At 35.9% G+C, this 20,724-nt stretch overlaps 1 protein-coding gene across 1 annotated transcript in view; it reads left to right on the forward strand.

The window, feature by feature from the left end:
• Positions 1-214: 214 nt before the first annotated feature.
• ERCC6L2 (ERCC excision repair 6 like 2) overlaps positions 215-20,724 on the forward strand; it is a gene marked incomplete at its 3' end in the record, with an annotated part of 122,014 nt that continues 101,504 nt past the window's right edge. Inside the window, exons 1-3 of the mRNA XM_084236151.1 lie at positions 215-284; positions 6,770-7,194; positions 20,143-20,265. Coding sequence (XP_084092277.1) covers positions 239-284; positions 6,770-7,194; positions 20,143-20,265 — 594 coding nt within the window. The 5' untranslated portion in view covers positions 215-238. The remainder of the gene's footprint in view (positions 285-6,769; positions 7,195-20,142; positions 20,266-20,724) is intronic.

The raw sequence follows: 20,724 nt of genomic DNA on the forward strand, positions 1-20,724 counted from the left end.
GGCGCCGCCTTGCCAGCCTCCACGACACCCCTCGGCTCTGACGCTGCTGCGGCTCCCCCCTCAAAACCCACTTTTGCTCCTTGTCGACCCGTGGCATCGAGCTCTTGGGGGGCGATGTACGGAGGGCGGCCGGAAGTGGTGTTGGCCGCGGTCGGCCCGCGTGCCCCCTTCTCGCTGCCCTCCGCCGCGTCTTCCGTGTTAAAAGCGACCCGGCTGCCAGACCCCACCCCCTGGCCAGATGGAGCCCTCCGCCCCGAAGCCTCGCGCCGAAACCGCCGGGAAAGGTATAAGCTCTGAGCTCACTTCTCTGCCCAGACACCTGTCTTTAGGGCGCTCAGTTGGACCCGTTCCTGCCAGTTTCCTTCGGGTTGGGGTTTTATCCAGTGGTTCCTGTAGGTCACAGCTGGAGAGTGTGAACCCCTCCAGGGCTGGGGCCAATTCTTTGCGAGTCAGTGTTGATTTGATAATCTGGACTCTGGAGTCATACTGCCCTTGGAGCTAGTGCTGCTACTTTGGGCAGTTTTTTTATCTTTAAAATTGAGATCATTGTTGAGTTCTTGTGATGATTAAATGAGTGTATGCAAAGCACTATGTGATCCATCCACCAACCCACGGAATGAACTCAGCAAATGTTTGATTTTTTTATTTTTTATCCTTGTATGCCCCAGTTCTTAGTGAGTGGTAGAAGGTTTTTGCTAAGTAGACGAATGAAGGCCGAGATAGACACTTTGTTCAGTTTACTTTTACACAAGAGGTGATGTATTGAATTGGAACCTTACTCCACCTTAATGGGTTTCCAAGAGAGACTTTCAGGAGGGTGTGATTATCTGCCGCAAGTCATCTGGGATGCCTTCTTGCTCCCAAATCAGTATTTTTCATTAGTAGTGACATAACAAAAGCCACTGGATTTTTCAGCTCCCAGCAATATGCTGTTTATCTACATGCTCTCCTTTGAGAACGCTATGGATCTTATGAGATGGATAAGGAATTCACTCACATCTAAGGTTTATAGACATTTATGTGACAAGCCCACTTTCTAGAGGCTAGGAATTGATGGCATTATAACTCAGGGACCACAAATATAAATACCTATGGAGGCCTGACAAGTAAATAAAGATGGAACTACAAAGTGGAGTTTTTGGTAACTGGATGTTCATACCTCAATTAAGAGGGTGAGGGGCCACTCAGGGTCAGGGGATTATTCATGTGAGACTCGGGATGGGTGTGGTAGCTGGAAGGTCAGATACTGGTTCACATTCAGTTCTCACTTTATAGCTATGAGACCATGGGCAAGTTGATTAATCTTTCTGTTTCACCATATGTAAAATGGAGCTAATCATATTACTCACATGAAGCAATGAAAGGGTCGTAATGAAAATAATGAAGCTTAACTGAGCAATTACATTTAAAGCACATACTTGGCACACATAAGCCTTCAAATATTAGTTGTATGTAAGTATTTGTTAATTCTACAAGTATTTGAGTTTTAAACATTATTTCTAGGTGCGATAGATAAAAAGTTGTCTCTAGTTAATTTACAGTGAGATAAATAATAACAGATACTTCATATTGTTCTCTGAGAATGGAACCAAGCAGAGAGAGTGACCGGGAATGCTATTTTATTTATTTATTTATTTGTTTGTTTGCTTGTTTATTCTTTTATTAAAAATTATTTTTTACATCATTGTTCATTTTTAAACAATATTTGCTCCCTCCCACCCCCAGGTGTAGTCCCCATAGAATTCCCTTCACCAGTGCACCCATGCACCATCACCTCAGTCCCCTGTTCTCCTCCCTCACTCCCTTCGATCCCTCTCCCTCCTCCTCCCCTGCAGCATGTCTCTGGTTTATAATTGTCTGTATTATTTTGTTGTGTTTTGTATTGTTACTATTTTTTTTACACTGATGTCTTATTTGGTTCCCCTGTATTACTGTTATAAGTGAAACCATCCAATATTTTTCTTTTTTCCTTCTGGCTTATTTCACTGAGCATAATTCCTTTTAGTTCCATCCATGTTGCTGCGAATGGCATGAGTTTATCTTTTTTGATTGCCAAATAATATTCCATTGTGTATATGTACCACATCTTCTTGATCCAGTCATCTATTTTTGGACATTTGGGTTAAACCTATTATAAATAGTGCTGCAGTAAACAAAGGGGTACAGGTGTCCTTTTGAATCACTGTTTTTGTGTCCTTTGGGTAGATCCGTAGGAGTGGAATTGCCGGGTCATATGGTAGCTTCATTTTTAGTGGGCTAGGGAACCTCCAGACTGCTTTCCAAAGTGGTTGGACTGGTGTGCACTCCCACCAGCAATGTAGGAGAGTTCCTTTTTCACCACATCTTTGCCAACATTTGTTGTTGCTTGTTTTTTTGGTATGTGTTCATTCTTACTAGTGTAAGGTGGTATCTCAGTGTGGTTTTGATTTGCATTTCCCTGATGATAAGGGATGTTGAACGTTTTTTCATATTCCTGTTGGCCATTTGCATTTCCTTTTTGGAGAAATGTCTTTGCACAGAAACCAACTCAAAATGGATAAAAGGACTGAACATAAGACCTGAAACCATAAAATATATAGAAGAAAATACAGGTAAAACACTATAAGACATACATCTCAGTAACATCTTTAAAGACTCATCACCCAAAGCAAAGAAAGTCAAGGAAAAGGTAAACACCTGGGATTACATCAAACTGAAAAGCTTCTATACAGCAAAAGAGACTTTAACCAAAACAAAGAGATACCCCATTGATTGGGAAAAAATTTTTTCCATTCCAAACAACTGATAAGGGAATGATCACAAAAATATACAAAGAACTCACATGACTCAACAAAAACAAAGTAAACAATCCAGTCAAGAAATGGGCAGAAGAACTTAAAAGACGTTTCTCCGAAGAGGAAAAGCTGTTTTAGATTGGATGGTCAGAAAAGACACCTTCCAGGAGATGCATTTTGAGCAGAGACCCGAAGTGAAAGAATCAGTCATTTTGGTAGGAAAGAATGTCAGTGGAAGGAACACTGAGGTAGGAGCATGCTTGCCAGGGCTGAGGAATGCATGTAAGCCAGTTTGGAATGAAAGGGGAAGAAAGGCTAAGAAAGAAAGAGGAACCACATCCAGAATATTGCTCCCAGTCCCCTCCCCCATTCAATCCAATAGGAAATCCCCCCTATTTTAACTTTATGTTCTGCAGTTTGCATACAGAGATGTTCCACTCTGAGTTTAAAGAGAATTTATTTGCTTTTAAAAGTTATCCAAACTTAGAAACCAAATATATTTACATAAATTGTTTTGTGAAGCCCTTAAGGTCTTTGCATATGCTGTATACTCTAACATACTTTCTTGGCTCTCCTTCTCTTTTTAACCCTTTGCACTCCGAACCATTCTGGACATTGGCTACCAATGTCCCCTGAGAGGGGACAGCAGAGTGCAAAGGGTTGTTTCCTCAATCCTTCTTTTTCATAGCACTCTGTGTTCTCTTCTTAAATTTTTGTATACTTTGTATCTTATCTCCCTCAGTAGATATCAAGGATCTTCCAGATAGAAGATGTGTTTTCATTAATAAATTCAGCACATGTTTATTAAGTGCCTTGTGTGCTGGTCCTGGGGATAACATTTTGAATACGGACGTTTTCTTGGAAATACTCATTAATGGGAGGGACAGATAAACTGAGTTAATATGGCAAACATTTTGATGAGTGCCATGCAATACTTATTTGAGATAGTGAATACTCTAAATAAGGTGGTCAGTGATGTCATCTCTGAAGACATGACACAAACAGCTGGGAGAAGACCTTCTTAGTGTGTTTGAATCAAGGGAATAAAATTGACATTAAGTTGGAGAAGTTAAATAGAGGCAAATCATATACAGGAGCTTTTAGACCATAGTAAGTAAGGACTTTGGAATTTATTCCTTGTGTAGAGGATACTAATAAGATTTACTAATAATTTGTTTTTTTAAATAGTCAATATTATTACCAAGTGGAATGGGGATTATAGGGGTAAAATGGTGGCTACAGAGAGAATGGAGAATGCTGAAGGTGGGTTACTGCAGGGAAGAACTGTGGACCAAATATGACACTTGTTTTTGTGATATAGTTTTGGAATACACCCTTATCTATTTGTTTATATATTTTCTGTGACTGTATTTGTGTTACAAGGTAATAGACAGTATAGTTTGCAAAATTTAAAATAATAGCCAAAATACGATTCTCCACAGAAAGAGTTTGCCAACAGTTGTTCTAGAGAGATGGTATGGAAGAAAGTTACACATTTTTGAAGTAGAAACAGCTGGACAATTTGGATTAGATGAAGAGACTAATATGAACAGGAATTAATGACTGACTAAAGGTTTTCTATCTTGAAAAGTTGGTGGGGTCCATGTGGTGATATTTGGAAAGATTAGTTCTTTTTTTTTTTTTTTTAAGATTTATTTATTTATTTATACAAGCACTGGGTACAGTCAGAAGCGCTGGAGGGTGAGAGGATTCACCAGAGCCAGAGCCGGGAACAGAACAGGAAGACTGATGAAATACACTGCTGATGGGAGTAGTAGGCGTGGCAGGAGAGGTCTGCTGCGGCATGTGGGACCCTCCCTGCTGGCTGGCTGGGGATCAAACAGGTGCTGCAGAGGCTGCGGGCAGCTTCAGCTTCGCAGCCCAGCGTTCAACTGCTGCACTACCAGGGGAGGTCCGGAAAGACTAGTTCTGAACAAGGTTTAATCGCTATATTTTGACATTCATTTTCTTCACTTTTTTACCCATTGTGTGGTACAGTGTATTGTGAGTGGTATTTAGTCATGCATGTTGAATAATAAATCACTGAATTAAGCCTTAGAAAAGTAGAAGGCAGATAAATCATGTGAAATTAAAAAAATTATTAAGAATTGCTATAGGAGTTAATTTAGGTTTTAAGGTTCAAATTATAATGTTATGAAATTAGGATCCATTGACCTATCTGTTAACCCTGCAAGGCAAATCAAGGTTTTAGTTTCATGGTGAAACTCTTTTAGTGTAGCACTTATCAAATAGTGTGGGTCCAAGGACTAGAGTGAAAGATCTTTCTCTGTGTGCTTCTAATTGTTATGTAAAACAGTTCATCAGAGTTGGTGAGAATAATGATTTTATTTTTGAGGAACAACTAGTGAGAAATAGCATAGTGAGTTGTTTTTGGAGAGTTTAGACATTCTAGCTATATAATCATGAATGTTTTAAAAACCTAACTCAAAATCATCAGGAAAATCCTAGGAAACTACCAGTGGTCATTTGATCTTAATGAGAAATAGATGAGAAAAATAATTCCTACTATTCTTACAGTTGTACCCTTATAAGACATTTGTTTGATTCTGGGATTCTTGCCATAAGAAATTTGTTTGATTTTTGCCAAAAGAAATTTGTTTGATTTTTCCTCTATTTGATAACTTTAATTGTATCAATAGTATACTATGTAGAGAGAATCCTCCACACCCATTCATAGTGTTATATTTTATGACTGGAAAATAAAATAACTGTACGCAGTTAAGTGCAGAACAGATTTGTTTGTGTGTCAGACTCTTCAAAGAATAGTAGATGGGCCTCCCCTGGTGGCACAGCGGTTGAACGCTAGGCTGCGAGGCTGCCTGCAGCCTCTGCAGTGCTGGTTCGTTCCCCTGCCGCTGGCGAGGGTCCCACAAAAAAAAAAAAAGAATAGTAGAATCTTATCAGAAAAATATCTTAGAATTCATCTCCTTTCTAAAAACAACTCTTCAAAACCTAGAAGGGAAAACGGTGTTGAAAGGCTGGTTGTTCAGGACACCAGCTGAATTGGAGGGCCCCTTGGTTAACAAATTGGTTAGAAAATTGAAGCAATAATTTTGAAGCAACAACATTGAGCGAGAAGAAAGAACTGTATCTATAGAAGGAAGGTGTAACAGGGCTTCCCCTGGTGGCGTAGCGGTTGAACGCTGGGCTGCGAAGCTGCCCGCAGCCTCTGCAGCGCCAGTTCGATCCCTGACCGCCAGGCGAGGGTTCCACATGGCGCGCAGACCTTTCCTGCCACGCCCGCTGCTCCCCTCAGCAATGTATTTCGTTGGTCTGCCTGTTCTGTTCCCAGCTCTGGCTCTGGTGAATTCTCTCACCTTCCCGCACTTCAGACTATACCCAGTTCTTGTATAAATAAATAAATAAATCTTAAAAAAAAAAAAAAGAAGGAAGGTGTAACAACTATGAAAAAGCATTCAGATGACTCTCAAAAGCATTGCTCTCCAGAGGATCTTAGCATTCAGTACACTATGGGGATCATGGGTCATGTATCTGTGGTCATGAGTCATCACAGATGTTTAAATCAGTGGCCTTCAACCCTGACCGTGATCATAGTCACTCTTTGAATTCAGCAATAACAACCAAAAAAATCCAGATGCCTATTCCCTATATTCATTGGAAAAAAATCAACAGAGCTAGTTTTCAGGCATACATAGGAAGATTATGATGTACAACCCCATGGGGAGAACCACTGAAAATACATGATTCTCCTTCTGTTCTACTTATAATAGGAGAACATCTGATGGTATATTTTAGGGACATATCTATATGTCCCTATATAAGTATAATTTCTTTCAGTTATAGGTATAATTTCTTTCGGTTATTTGGAAAGCATATGTAATGTTCTATCTGGTATATTCTATATGGAAAGAATAGGTACTATTTTTTTCCTCAGAGTAGTAGATAAATGAGGTGTTAGTCTATAAGGATATAAGCTCTCTTTGGAAACTTAATTTTTTTCTTTAATGTTACAGATATATGGCATCCAGGAGAAAGATGTCTTGCCCCTTCTCCAGATAATGAAAAACTTTGTGAAGCAAGCATAAAATCTGTTGTAGTAAATGAAAATGGGAAGTCATTTGCAGTCGTTTTATATTCAGATTTTCAAGAAAGGAAAGTACCTCTTAAAAGACTTCAAGAAATAAAATCTGTTAAAGATTGTTCCAGGAATTTTATATTTGATGATGAAGATTTGGAAAAACCTTATTTCCCAGACCGAAAATTTCCATCATCTGCTAATGCTTTTCAATTATCTGAAGATGGAGACTCTATTCCTTATACTATTAATAGATATCTGCGAGACTACCAAAGGGAAGGAGCCCAGTTTCTCTATGGACACTTCATCCGAGGAAGGGGATGTATTCTTGGTGATGACATGGGACTGGGAAAAACAGTACAGGTATTTATTTTAATTACTTTAAAATTAAAAATTAAGTCACGTTATTATGTGCATTAGTGGCTACCATATTGGAAATCTCTGTATTCCCGACCCTTAGGAGATATGAAGTGTATATATGTATGTCTCACCTTCTAGCCATTGAAGTCCTCAAAATAAAGCAAAGTGTTTTAGTTATTACTTCAGCCTCAGTACTTACTTAATACCTACGAACTGTTGTTCAAAGTAATGTTTTGGTATAACTTGGCTTGATTTTACCTTTTAAAAACTATATCTTAGTACCTTATGCTAAGATACTATATTTAAAGTAATTTAACTATTTGGTAATACCGTTTGGAAGGAAAGTATTCTGACATTTGTTAAGTACACAGTACAGTTACATTGATTTTCAACAGTATTTTTGTGCACATAGTTTGGACTTTGTCATTTAAAAAATTTTCTAATCTGGGATCCCTGGGCCACTAGGAGTTTTACTGATGGACTTCAGAGAGGCCTTTTATTTTCCTTAAAATGTGCTGGAATTTGTTCATGTACATATTTTCCTGCAGACAGGAGCTTATTTTAGTTATCTATTGCTATATAACAAATTACTCAAATTTAGCAGCAGCTTAAAAACAATATACATTTATCATATTATAATTTTAGCAGGTCTAGAATCCAGGTACAGTTTAGCTGGGTCCCCTGACTCTGCGTTTCACAAGGCTGCAGTCATCTCAAGGTTGCACTGGAGGACTGACTTCCTAACTATGCATTTGTTAGCATGATTCAATTCCTTTTTGGTTGTTAGACCCAGGTCTCAGTTTCCTGTGAGCTATCGTTGAAAGCTTCCCTCCGTTTCTTTCTACATGGAGCATCTCACAACACAACAGCATCTTCATCAGAGAGAGCAAGAAGCCAAGAGAGAATACTAATAAGATAGAGGTCAATCGTGTCTATTATAACTTTTTTAAATCATAGAAGAAACATCCATTCACTTTTGCCATATTCACTTCATTAGAAGCAAATTGCTAGATTCAGCCCCTACTCAGAGAGAGGAGATTAAACAAGATTGTGAATATCAAGAGGTGGGGATTATTGCTAGCCCTGTCAGAAGCTGCCTGCCTACCACAGGCTCCTTAGCTTTCATCAGACTTTCAAAAAGGTTTATGGTCTAAAAGGATTAGAATTTTGAATCTAGACTTTATACTAAACAATGATTCCAGATTTTTAGGTGTTTGTCTAGTTTATGTTTAAGTACTTCCATGTTTCCTTCTTTATAATTGAATTTAAATTATTTTATTCTTCATGACACCTCCATTGTTAGTGGAACTTCAAGTGAAAAACTAAGTTTAACATTTAAAAGTACTCAAATAATGAAACTATGTATATTACACTGGTGTACAAAGCTAGCTTAAAATAGTTTATTTCCTTTAGTCATACTCTCTTTTTAAGTCCAGGCAGTGTACGTTGTGCTAGGCTTGCACATTGAACAGGCTAAATAACTACTTGTGGAATAAGTGAATTTGCTTTCTCAGGAAAATAGGTTGCAGGAATAAAGAAAGGAACTTTTAGGAAACTACCCTCTGTGACCAAGATATGTAGATGAGTACGAGAGGATAATAAATAATAAAGCCTCCGTGACTATCTTTACATATACTTTTACTGTTTTTAGCCCATGTTGGAATGTTCTTTCCTTGACTAGCCAGTACCTGTTCATCTTTAAAATGAGAACAGGGCACTACAAAAAATCACCTGCAGTTTGGGAATCATCACCTTAAAATGCTAAATACAATTTAAATTCTTCTGTATGTTTTAGGCTCAAGTTTGAAGTTTAGCTTTCATCTCTGAAGCCCAAGTTGCAAAGAAATCCCCTTTGTTTTACATTTTACAGGGTTATGCTGAAAGTAATTTTGTTGTCTAGTTTTGTATTTACCAACGCAGTGAAATTATTGGAAAGCTTTCGGTTGTGTTATGTATTATGAATGTTCTGTGATAATTTTCTGCCCTAACTAATTTGTCTGATTTTTGGAGACTTTGTTCTGTAGGTACTGCTCTTGTAACTCATTAATTTATATGTAGATAGATGGTTTTGGAAGCTCATATAAGATAGAGCTTCTGTAGATAGGATGACTAAGCATGTTGAAGAAATGCAAACAATAGTTAATGAATTCACTAGAATTTCAGAATGAAGTAGAATTAGGTAAACATGGTCTGAAAATAAACAATTGTCCCTGATGTTTGAAATGTATATTCTCTCTTTTTATTTTTCCCCCTGATTTCATCCCTTAAGTTTCCCTTTCTTACATTGTAAGTTGGCCATAAAATGAAATCAAGCTCTCTTTGTTTCTGCCCCTCATTTCAGATTCAAAAGTAGATAAATTTAATATTTTGTGTTCTTGAAGGATGAGAATTTTAAGATGTCCATTTGTTCTATAGTGGGAATTATTGTTTTGAGGAAGAGCCATTTTACTGATATTTAGGTAGTATAATTCACAATGGAATAGGGAGAGACACAGACAGGAGAAGGGAGTATGCACACTTGCTTCAAGAAAATGACATTGAAAGGGGACAGACATGACCTAATAAATAGCTGAAAAAGGATGGGATTTTGAAGAGTTTCTTTTTTGTTGCATTTCATTTGTGAATGGCATGAACTTGAGTATTTTTTTAAGTGATTTGAAAGGATCCGATTGAGAGGGAATGATTGAATAGATGGTTGTTATGACTACTCATATATCCCTCCCCCCACCTATATTCTGTTAACATTTCATTATGCATGACTTTATCACATATCTATTCATCCATCAAGTCATGCTTTGTTACATTTAAAAGTAGCAGACATAAGTTTATCTACCATTCTATGACTTTGGACAAAATTCTTCTCTTCTTTGTAAGCCAAATATGTCCTTTCAAGATAAAGAATGTTATCATCATCCCAAAAAGTGTCATCATATCCTTTCCTTGTCCTTCCACCACCTCCTAAGAGCAATCAGTATTCTCCTGTCTTTTATATCATAGATTAATTTCACCTTTTCGTGTAAACAGGATCAAATAGTTTGTACCCGTTGTATAAGGCTTCTTTCACTTAGCATTTTGAGAGTCATTCATGTTATTTGTGCATAAGTACTCTGTTCCTTTTAATTGCTGAGTAGTATTGTACAGATGCTGATGGATACCTAGGGTGTGACCAGTTTTAGTTGTCTTTTCTAAACAATCTCTTGTGTATTCGTTTCTCTCTCGGGTAAATAGGAATGGAATTATTCAGACATAGAGTTTATGTTTATTAAATTTTATATCAAATTGGGGCCTCCCTGGTGGTGCAAGGGGTTAAGACACAGCACTATGAAGCTATCCACAGCCACTGCAGCAACGAGTTTGATCCCGGTCAGGGAGCTACCCAAATGGTGCAGCTGACCTCTTCTGACTTGCTTGCTGCTCCCCTCAGCAGTGTATTTCAGTTAGTACACCTGTTCTGTCTCTGGTGAATCTTTTCACCCCCCACACCTCTTCTGGCCTGTACCCTAGTTCTTGTATGCATAAATAAATAAATCTTTAAAAATTTTATATAAAATTGCCAAACCTTTGTGTACAAATTTGTACCATTATGCATTTTTTTAAAAGATTTATTTTTTATTTATACAATAGCTGGTGTACAGGCCAGAGGTGCAGGAGGGTGAGAGCATTCACCAGAGACAGAATGGGGAGCAGAACAGGCAGACAGACTGTAAGCACTGCTGAGGGGAGCAGCTGGCAAGACAGGAGAGGTCTGCCATGCCATGTGGGAATCTCCTTGGCTTGCCAGGAATCGAACTCGTGCTGCAGAGGCTGTGGACAGCTTCACAACGCTGTGTACAACCTGCTGTGCCACCGGGGAGGCTCCATTATGCTTTCTTATCAACGATGTTTGAGAGTTATGGTTGCTCTTTATCTTCGCAAACTGGTTTTGTCATTCTTATTAATGTTAGCAGTTCTGTTGGGTTGTGTATGTACTATTTGTATACTGTTATATTTTATTAATGACTAATTGTTGCACAATAAATTACATAAATTTGCAGTGTACGTGATTTTACAGTTTATAAGTTTTACATATACAATTTGATAAGAAATGATCACTATATTACCACAATCAAGATAATGAACATATTTATCACCCAATCATCTATTTTTTTTCCAATCATCCATTTGTGCCAGTGATATATTAATTCATCACCTACTATTTTTCCTTTAAGTTTTTAGTTGTACCAAAAAACTAATTGAAAAAGAATCTGAATGTAAGCTTCTAGATATTTATGAAAATTTCCTGATATTTTATAGAATTCTTACACCTAATTGAATAGGTAATTTGATAACTTTCTTCTGTATGTTTACATAATATTTAATTAAGATAGTCACAATAAACAATTTCAACTCGAGTATACAGGTTTGGCTATGTGACCTTTTGTAATTAAACAGCTCAACTGTTGGGAAGGGAGGTGATAAGGGCACCAGAGAGGGGAGGAGGCCTGCCTGTGATCTCAAGGAAGACTTCACACGGAATTTGGTATTTTTACCCTTTGCTTTGAAAACCTATCAAAATCTAGAACTAATTTGAGTTCTAAATATCAACCAGAACATTAGGGTTCTTTATTCCTTTTTTGTTTCCCATTGGAAGTGTAACTCTAATATAGCGTTTGAAAGGTTTATCATAAAAGAACTCATTCATTGGATTAAAATTATTTTTTGACTTAATTTGGTTATTAGCTTTCAAAGGCACAAAGACAACTATTAAATAAGTATAATGTGAGATTTACATATCCATTTCCCTCACTGCTATGTGAAGATAGTATTAGCATATTTTTGAACAGCAGAGGGGAGACAGAATTCTGCAAACTTAAAGACATTCTTTGAATTCTTATTTCTATATTATTAGACATTATGTTATCAAAGATATCCCTGCTGAAGACTGTCATTTTTAAGTCATGTATAATAAACCTTAAACCTCAAAGAAATGATGGGATTGCTAATAATTATAGTTTTCTTAGGATATTTCAGTACCATTTTTTGGATATATGATCATTAGTAGATTCAAAAGCTATACTAAAGTTTAGAATTCTAAGACTTTATTTTCAGGGGTCATTTCTATAGTTGACTACTAAAATTTAAAAGTTCCTTAGCTTACTAGTCATATTTTTTTGCTGAGGAATATAGTAATAAAGAAAAAATAATACTGTCTTTATTTTCATTTATGGAGAAAATGCCATAATATCCAATATAATAAGCTAATTAACCTCCAGAACCACAAATCATTTAAAGCAGAAACAAAAATATCCTAGTGTTTTAAAGATAAATTGCCTTACTTGTCTTGGCATGTAGTTCACATTTTAGAAATAAAACTTTATAAAGATAAATGGGCTAAGTCCCCTTTCAAAACAGTACTTTGTTGTTAGTGTTATGTGGGTTTTTTTTTTTTTTTTTTTGGTCAAGCAAGCTAAAAATCATACTTTTTGAAGTATGATTCAAAGTATTCTCTCAACACCTTTTTATCTCCCAGGGAGGTGAAAAATCAGGGATGTAGGCTTTTTGGGGGTCTAGTTAGAAATACATATTTTTTTCTATGCCTTCCATTGGTTTAAGGGTAGATTTGGTGGACTATTTCTCTGATTTACTCTGTATATCATGAGCTCACTCTATGTGAAGAAAGATGGCCTATAAAAATGTTTGCCTGAATTTAGAAAGGAATGCCTGTAAAAACAGAAAACTTTCCCAGAGTGGTATTTTATTTCAGAGATATAGTTTTGGCCTTTTAGTATGCTCGGGGTGGCTAATTTGAATGCTTATTGTTCTTTTCATCTCTAAACATCATTTTAGAACTATTCCACATTAAAGCATGTTCTGTTTTTGTTCTTTTTTTTTTTTTTTTAGATTGGTTTTGTAAAACTTTTGCTGTAAATATGTCTTTCACCTTCTGTGAATTGAATGCTTAAGAGATCTCTAGTACAGTGAGATAAAGGTGGCAAGATCGCTACTAAAAATATCAACTCCTTCTGCCTTTTCAGAATTGCAGCCAAATGAGTCTCCCATTTCCCAGTTCCCCTTCCATGTTGTGGGCTTATGACAGGTTCTATCCAACAGAAATGTGGATGGAAGTTGTGAGTGTCTTTTACAAACCCAGTCTATAGACTCTGCTATTCTTCATATTCTCTATTTGCCTTTTGGATGTGACATGTTACTGCTAGCATTGCCTTAATATATAAACAAGCTAAAAGTTTGTCAGTATTTTTAGCTAGTCTCTCCACTTAGTCTCAGCTGAAGTCAAGTTTATTTTTATTTCAACTCTTTTGAGGAGTGAGTAATATGTTAGGTGATAGTGTAGATTACTTAAGCAAGTTGCAAAGATTTTCTTTAATTAGTAGATGTAGTGAATCAAGTAGAGCTAATCTATATTAAAGTTTATAAAGGTAGTCATCTTCTATGAAACTTCTTCCAAAGTTGAAATAAGTTATTTCACACATCTCTATTTTGTGGAATTTGGCAAATAATTAGAAGCAAGATTTTAATTTTTTTTTGCTTTTCAGTAGCATTTGAGTACCAGTTGCCTATAACTAAAAAGAATATATATATCAATGTGTATATGTAAGTGTGTATATGTATTGTGTGTCTTTTTCTTTATATATATATATATACACAGTGTGATTACAAATGGTAAAATGCACAGATCTTAAGCCTGCAGTTCAATGAGTTTTGCCAAATATGTGTATTTTGTGTACCCAATGCTCTAATAAGATATAGATTGTTTTCCTTGCCCTAGAAAGTGTACTCATGTACCTTTCCAATCAATACCCCAGTTGCCTAAACTTTTCACTATTAACTTTCTGTGATTCTTTTATATTCTAAGAACTGGTTAGAACCCCAAATTCATGAATATTTACATCATCTGATGATTAAATAATACTGAACTTAGAGTACATGTTTTTATTTTTTATTTTTTTTAAAGGTTTATTTTTTTTAAAATTTATACAATAGCTGGGGTACAGGCCAGATGTGTGGGAGGGTGAGAAGATTCACCAGAGACAGAGTGGGGAGCAGAACAGGCAGACAGACCGAAAGCACTGCTACAGGGGGCAGCGGGCAAGACAGGAGAGGTCTGCAGCGCCAGAATCTCCTTGGCTGGCCGGGAATCGAACCTGTGCTGCAGAGGCTGCAGAGGTTGCAGACAGCTTCACAGCACTATGCTCAACCTGCTGTGCCAACGGGGTGGCCCAAGTACATATTTTTAAAAATGAAGCATAAATAATTTTATTTAACTAAAACAATATAAAGAAGAAATTGTGGACATTTATCAGAGATCTTTTACTGAGGTTATATTAATAATATTGAGCTGTCTATTGCTTAAACTCAGTTATTTGTGGAACATCCAGCCATTTTGCTCATATCAGTTTCTTGAAGTCTTCAATATCTTTATTTTCTGTATATCACTTTGTTTCTTCTCAGTCATAATTCCTCAGTTCATCTCCTTTCCTCCCACTTCTGCTCCCCACCAAGTCAACCTGGATTTCAAACTGCTGGAGCATGGAAGTATATCTTTCATGTAATAGTTGTAATAAATATATTTTTAAAAATGCATTAGTAAATTTTATGTTGAATTGGATAATCACATGGTTCTTATATTTAATAAGCCCTTTGTGCCAGGTTCTATGATAGACATTTTCCATTAAACATACAATTTAATTAGATGTTATTGCCTCCATTTTATTGATTTGAAAAGCTGAGGTTTGGGCCTCCCCGGTGGCCCAGCGGTTGAGCGCTGGGTTGAGAAGCTGTCCGCAGCCTCTGCAGCGCTGGTTTGATTCCCGTCTGCTCCCCTGCCACCGGAGGGGGGTCCCACATGGCCGCAGACCTCTCCTGCTGCCCGCTGCTCCCCTCAGCAGTGTGTTTCGGTCCTTCTGCCTGCTCTGCTCCCCGCTCTGGCTCTGGTGAATTCTCTCACCCTCCTGCGCTTCTGACTATACCCAGTGCTTGTATAAATAAATAAATAAATAAATATTTAAAAAAAAAAAAGCTGAGGTTTATGGAGAAATTATGTCCAAGGTCACATAATTACAGTAATGCTGGTTCATCAAACTCCAAAGTCTACCATGATTACTGCATTACACTTCCTTATATAATGTGGCTTAGAAATGTAAATTTTGGGGCTTCCCTGGTGGTGCAGGCGGTTGAGCACAGCGCTGTGAAACTGTCTGCAGCCTCTGCAGTGCAGGTTTGATCCCAGTCAGCGGGGGAGATACCCACATGGCGTGGCAGACCTCTCATGTCTTGCTGCTGCTCCCCTCAACAGTGTATTTTACTCGGTCTGTGTGTTCTGTTCCCTGCTCTGTCTCTGGTGAATCCTCTCACCCTCCCTCACATTTGGTTGTACCCCGGTTCTTGTATGCATGAATAAATAAATCTTTGGGAAAAAAAAGATATGTAAATTTCGTTAAAATATCTTAAAACTTAGTACAAGTTTTTACCATTTTTGTATTTCATATTTTATTACCATTTAGATAACACAATTTACTGAAAATCTACTTTATTATATACAAGATTGTATACAGAGAATAATGCCTCCTTAGGACTCAATGGAATGATGCTAACAAAAATCTCTTTCATCTGTTTTCATTATTTATGCATATTAATTTGACATTTTGCATATATTTTTTCACTTTTCTTAAGATCTAAAATTATTTTGATTATACTATAATGTACAAATATATTCTCAAAAATGCAAGGCACATGTACATTTTTTTTTATTGAGGTAGTGTTCACATAACATAAACGAACCAGTTTAAGCTATATAACTCAGTGGCATTTAAGTGCATTCACAGTGTTGTGCAACCACCATCTCTCTAGTTTCAAAACTTTTTCATCACCACAGAACACATCCATGCTCATTAAGTAATCACTCTTTATTTCCCTCTTGCACTATCCCCGGGCAACCACTAGTTGGCCTTCTGTCTCTATGGATTTGCCTTTTCTGAATATTTCATATAAAGGGAATCATACAATTGTGACCTTTGTGTCTGGCTTCTTCCATTTTATGTAATGTTTTTGAGGCTTATGCAACTTGTAGCCTCTATCAGTACTTCATTCATCTTATGACTGTGTGTATGTGAATACCATAGTTTATTCATTCATTCTTTGGTGGACATTTGGGTTTTTTCCACCTCTTGGTTATTTTGAATAATGCTGCTGTAAACATTCATGTACAAGTTTTTGGGTAGACATATGCTTTCATTTTGCTTGTGTGTGTATGTATGTATGTGTGTATATATATATATATATATATGTAGAACTACTGGTGTTACTCTGTATTTAATTATTTTGAGGAACTGATACCGTTTCCATAGTGCTTGCACCATTTTACGTATTTGCTAGAAATATATGAAATTTTCTATTTCTCATGTTCAAGTTGCTATAAACTGAATGTTTGTAATCCTCTTCTCCCCCCTGTAATTCATGTTTTGAAACTTATTTTTTTATTTTTAAATTTTTATTTATGCGTACAAGAGCTGGGATACAGGCCAGGGATGTGGGGAGGTGAGAGGATTCACCAGAGACAGAGTGGGGAGCAGAAAAGGCATATCTACTGAAATACACTGCTGAGGGGAGCAGCGGCCGAGGCAGGAGAGGTCTATTGTGACTTCTAGGTTGCTCCCTGGCAGGCCTGGGATCAAACTTATGCTGCAGAGGCTGTGGATTACTTAATAGCATGGTGCTTAACCCCTTGCACCACCAGGGAGGCCCATGTTTTGAAACTTTAAATCCTAATATAATAGTATTTGGAGATGGAGGTGGGCTTTTGGGAAAGAATTAGAAATACGGAGCGCTCATGATAGGATTAGTGCCTTTGTGAGAAGAGACAGGAAAGAATTTGCTTTCTGTCTGGTCTTCATCATCTGAGCATACAATGGCAAGATTGCCCTCTGCAAATGTGGAAGTGGGCTCTCACCAGACACATCAGATCTACCAGTACCTTGATCTTGAACATCCTAGCCTCTGGAACTGTGAATAATAAACGTGTTGCTTGGGCCTCCCACTCTGTGGTAATTTGTTCTAGCACCCTGAATTGACAAAGATACAAGTACTCAGGCCATTTTTATTTATTTATTTATTTTTAAATTGAATTGTTTGTTCATATGTGTATGAGTCTGTTTCTGATCTTTCTATTCTGTATCATTGTTCAATTTAACTGTCCTTTTTATCAGTTTTTTTTTGTTAATCATTTTCTTGCTATCCCTTGTCTATTTTTATCCCATTAAATTTCCATGTAAAGCTTTACTCGGTTTGTCACATTCCACTAACAAATCTGTTCAGATATTGATTAGTTTGGGGTTCAATTGTATTGAATTTTGCTGAATTTATAGAACAATTAGGAAAACTAAGTATACGATCTAATATACTTACCTACCCTAATACTAAATTTCGAAGGCTAAACCAAACTTGGATTCCCAGAATTAGCATAACTTGGTTTTGTTTTATTATCTCTTTTTTATATTTTTGCATTCCATTTGCTAGTATTTTTAGAGTTTTGCTTCAATATAACAGCAATTGGACTATAAATTTCCTGCATTATTATTATATTTTTTACAGGTTTTCTTATCAAGGTTTTATTAAACTCATAAAATGAGTTGAGAACAGTTCTCCATTTCTTTAAAACACGGAAGATTTTTTTTAAGACCGTCATTTTTTTTTTTTTCCTTAAACTTTGGGTAGACTTTGCTGATGAAGATGTTTGAACCTTATTTTGCTCTGTGGAAGGTTTATACTTATGTGTTCATATTTCTCTAATGGTTATATCATAATGGTTATATGGTTTTTGTTTGCATGGACTATCCTTTTTTTTTCATTTTACTTTATATTTTTATCCCTGGTTTTACATGGTTTTTTATGAATAAAAAACATGTTTTGGGGGCCTGACAGTCTTTAATAAAAGCACTTAGTTCTCTTCCATGTTATGTGCTTTCTAATATATTTGGATTTAAATCTACTATTTTACTATTTGCTTTCTATTTGTTGTATATTGTCTCTTTTCATTTTCTTCCTCTGTTTTGCCTCCTTGTGGATAGACTATTTAGTAGTATTCTATTATCATTTTGTATTTTCCAGCTATTACTTCTGAGAGTACAATAGGCATCCTTGATTTATCAAATGTAATATAAATTAGCATCTTTATTTCCTCCTGAACAACAGACGATCCTCAGAATATTATAACTATACTGTCCTTTTTGACTCATATAATTGTTGTTACATCTTTGAATTCTTCTGTAACTTGATGCCACAAAACATTTCACTTTTGCTTCATGGTATCAACACATATGTATTTTCTATGTATTTGCCAATTTTGTTGCTCTCAGTTTTTCTCTGTATCAGTTTCTGTGTATGATCATTATTCTTGTGTCTGAAAATAGCCTTTAGTTTCTTTTCTTTATTGTGGCTCTTTTCATAATAAAATCTGAAAATATCTTCATCTTCATTCTTGAACAATATTTTTACAGGATATAATATTAGGTTGTTTTTATTTTCTTTAGCACTTTAAACTAGCATTCTATTAATATGATCTTCCATTTTTTTTGCTGCAAAGTCAGCTGTATCTGTAATTGTTGCTTTTTTTTTTTTTAATAGGTTATCTGTTGTTTTTCCTCATGCTGCTGTTAGATTTTTTTTTTCTGTCTCAAGTTTTCTGCAGTTTTTCATGAAGCAGTTTTGTGAATTTTTTCATGGGGATTTTATCTTTTTCTTTTTTGGCTTGATGTTCTTTTTTTTTTTCCCCCCTTATGATTTATTTATTTATTTATACAAGCACTGGGTACAGTCAGAAGTGTGGGAGGGTGAGAGAATTCACCAGAGCCAGAGCGGGGAACAGAACGGGGAGGCTGAGAAGAAATATACTACTGAGGGGAGCAGTGGGCATGGCAGAAGAGGTCTGTCACGCTGCAGAGGCTGCGGGCAGCTTCACAGCCCAGCGCTCAACCGCTGTGCCACTGGGGAGGCCCTGGCTTGATGTTCTTAATAGATCTGAAATAAAAGATTTGATTTTTTTTTTTTGACCAGTTTTTAAAATTTCAACCTTTATTTCTTCAACTACCTCTCTGGTTACATTCATTTTCCTCTAATATATAGGATTCAGATTGTAGGTATCTACACCCATGTTAAAGTCACTATTTTCCTTACCATTCACCATTTTTTCATTGTTTTTAATATTTGCATAATTTATTTTTCTAAAGTAATGAATCATTCTTTTCTTCCATGTGGAGATCTCATATATTCCTTCCCTATCTTTAAAGCAACCATGCAAATATTATTTTTAATATTTTCACATATTCATGATTATTGATTGAAAGAGGTTAACTAACCTGCCTGAGTTCACATACCTGCCAAGCAACTAAGGTTAAAATTTGAACCAAAGTCCAATTGATTAAATATTTCTTGCTTTTCATTATATGAGTTTATAATTCCTTTTTTCAAAGACTGCTTGTCTTACTTGATTTTTGGACAATAACTGGTTTTCAAAATGGTTTGTATATTAATAAATTTCTTAATCTCCCTTCAAATAACATCCTGTCATTCCACCTATATTTGTTGGAAAAACAGAATCACAAATTCATGAGCCAATAATGACCCCCTTAATAGTTTTACTTTCTAAGTAGAAAAGCAGTGTATACATAGTTTGTTCAAAGAGAGGATAGGAATAGAAATAAATAAGAAAGTAATGTCCCAATTCATGAAATCAAGAAAAAAAATCATTGATTGGGTAGACTTGATCATGGAAGAGATTTCAATGTGAGAATTTTTCTTTTACTGTATTCAAGGGTAATGTATATATTTGTTAATGCAAATAAAGAAACTAGTTCTAGTATTTCACATTATGTTTTATCTCAAACAAATCCATTTATAATTTTGTCCATCGTGGTATATTATGTACTGTGATTGAGAACGTTTCTGCTTCTTGCACAGGTTATTTCATTTTTGGCTGCAGTTTTACATAAAAAGGGAACTCGTGAGGATATTGAAAATAACATGCCAGCATTTTTATTAAGAAGTATGAAAAAGGAGCCCACTTCTTCTGCAGCAAAAAAGGTAAGAATACATAGAAATTTTATAACTCTTGAAAGTGGTATTATATAAGCATTTAGAAACTTTTTAACATGACACAATATGGTAAAAATTTAAAACATATGAATTTAAAGACATTATTAAAACATTTGTTTTATAGGCCTAATTTTTGAAGGATTACCAATTTTGTCCTTAAATGAAATATGATTGATTTTCAGAATGGCAACTTATAATTTTAGCTTAAACTGTTCTTTAGGTTTCATTCTTTTGCTTGACTGGATTTACATGACGTATTTTGATTAATTTGTTAAATTTCCATGAATATGCATATAAAATTTAATTGAAATTTATTGTATTATTTTCCATATGTAAGAATAAAAAGGAAACAGTTGTACATATCAGAAAAAGTACATGTTTGATATTTAAAGTTGCTTAACACACTAATATGAAAATTATTTCTTTGAAAATATGAAATTAGTTCTT

The sequence above is a fragment of the Talpa europaea genome (assembly GCF_964194135.1).
Source record: "Talpa europaea genome assembly, chromosome: 7".
NCBI lineage: Eukaryota > Metazoa > Chordata > Mammalia > Eulipotyphla > Talpidae > Talpa > Talpa europaea.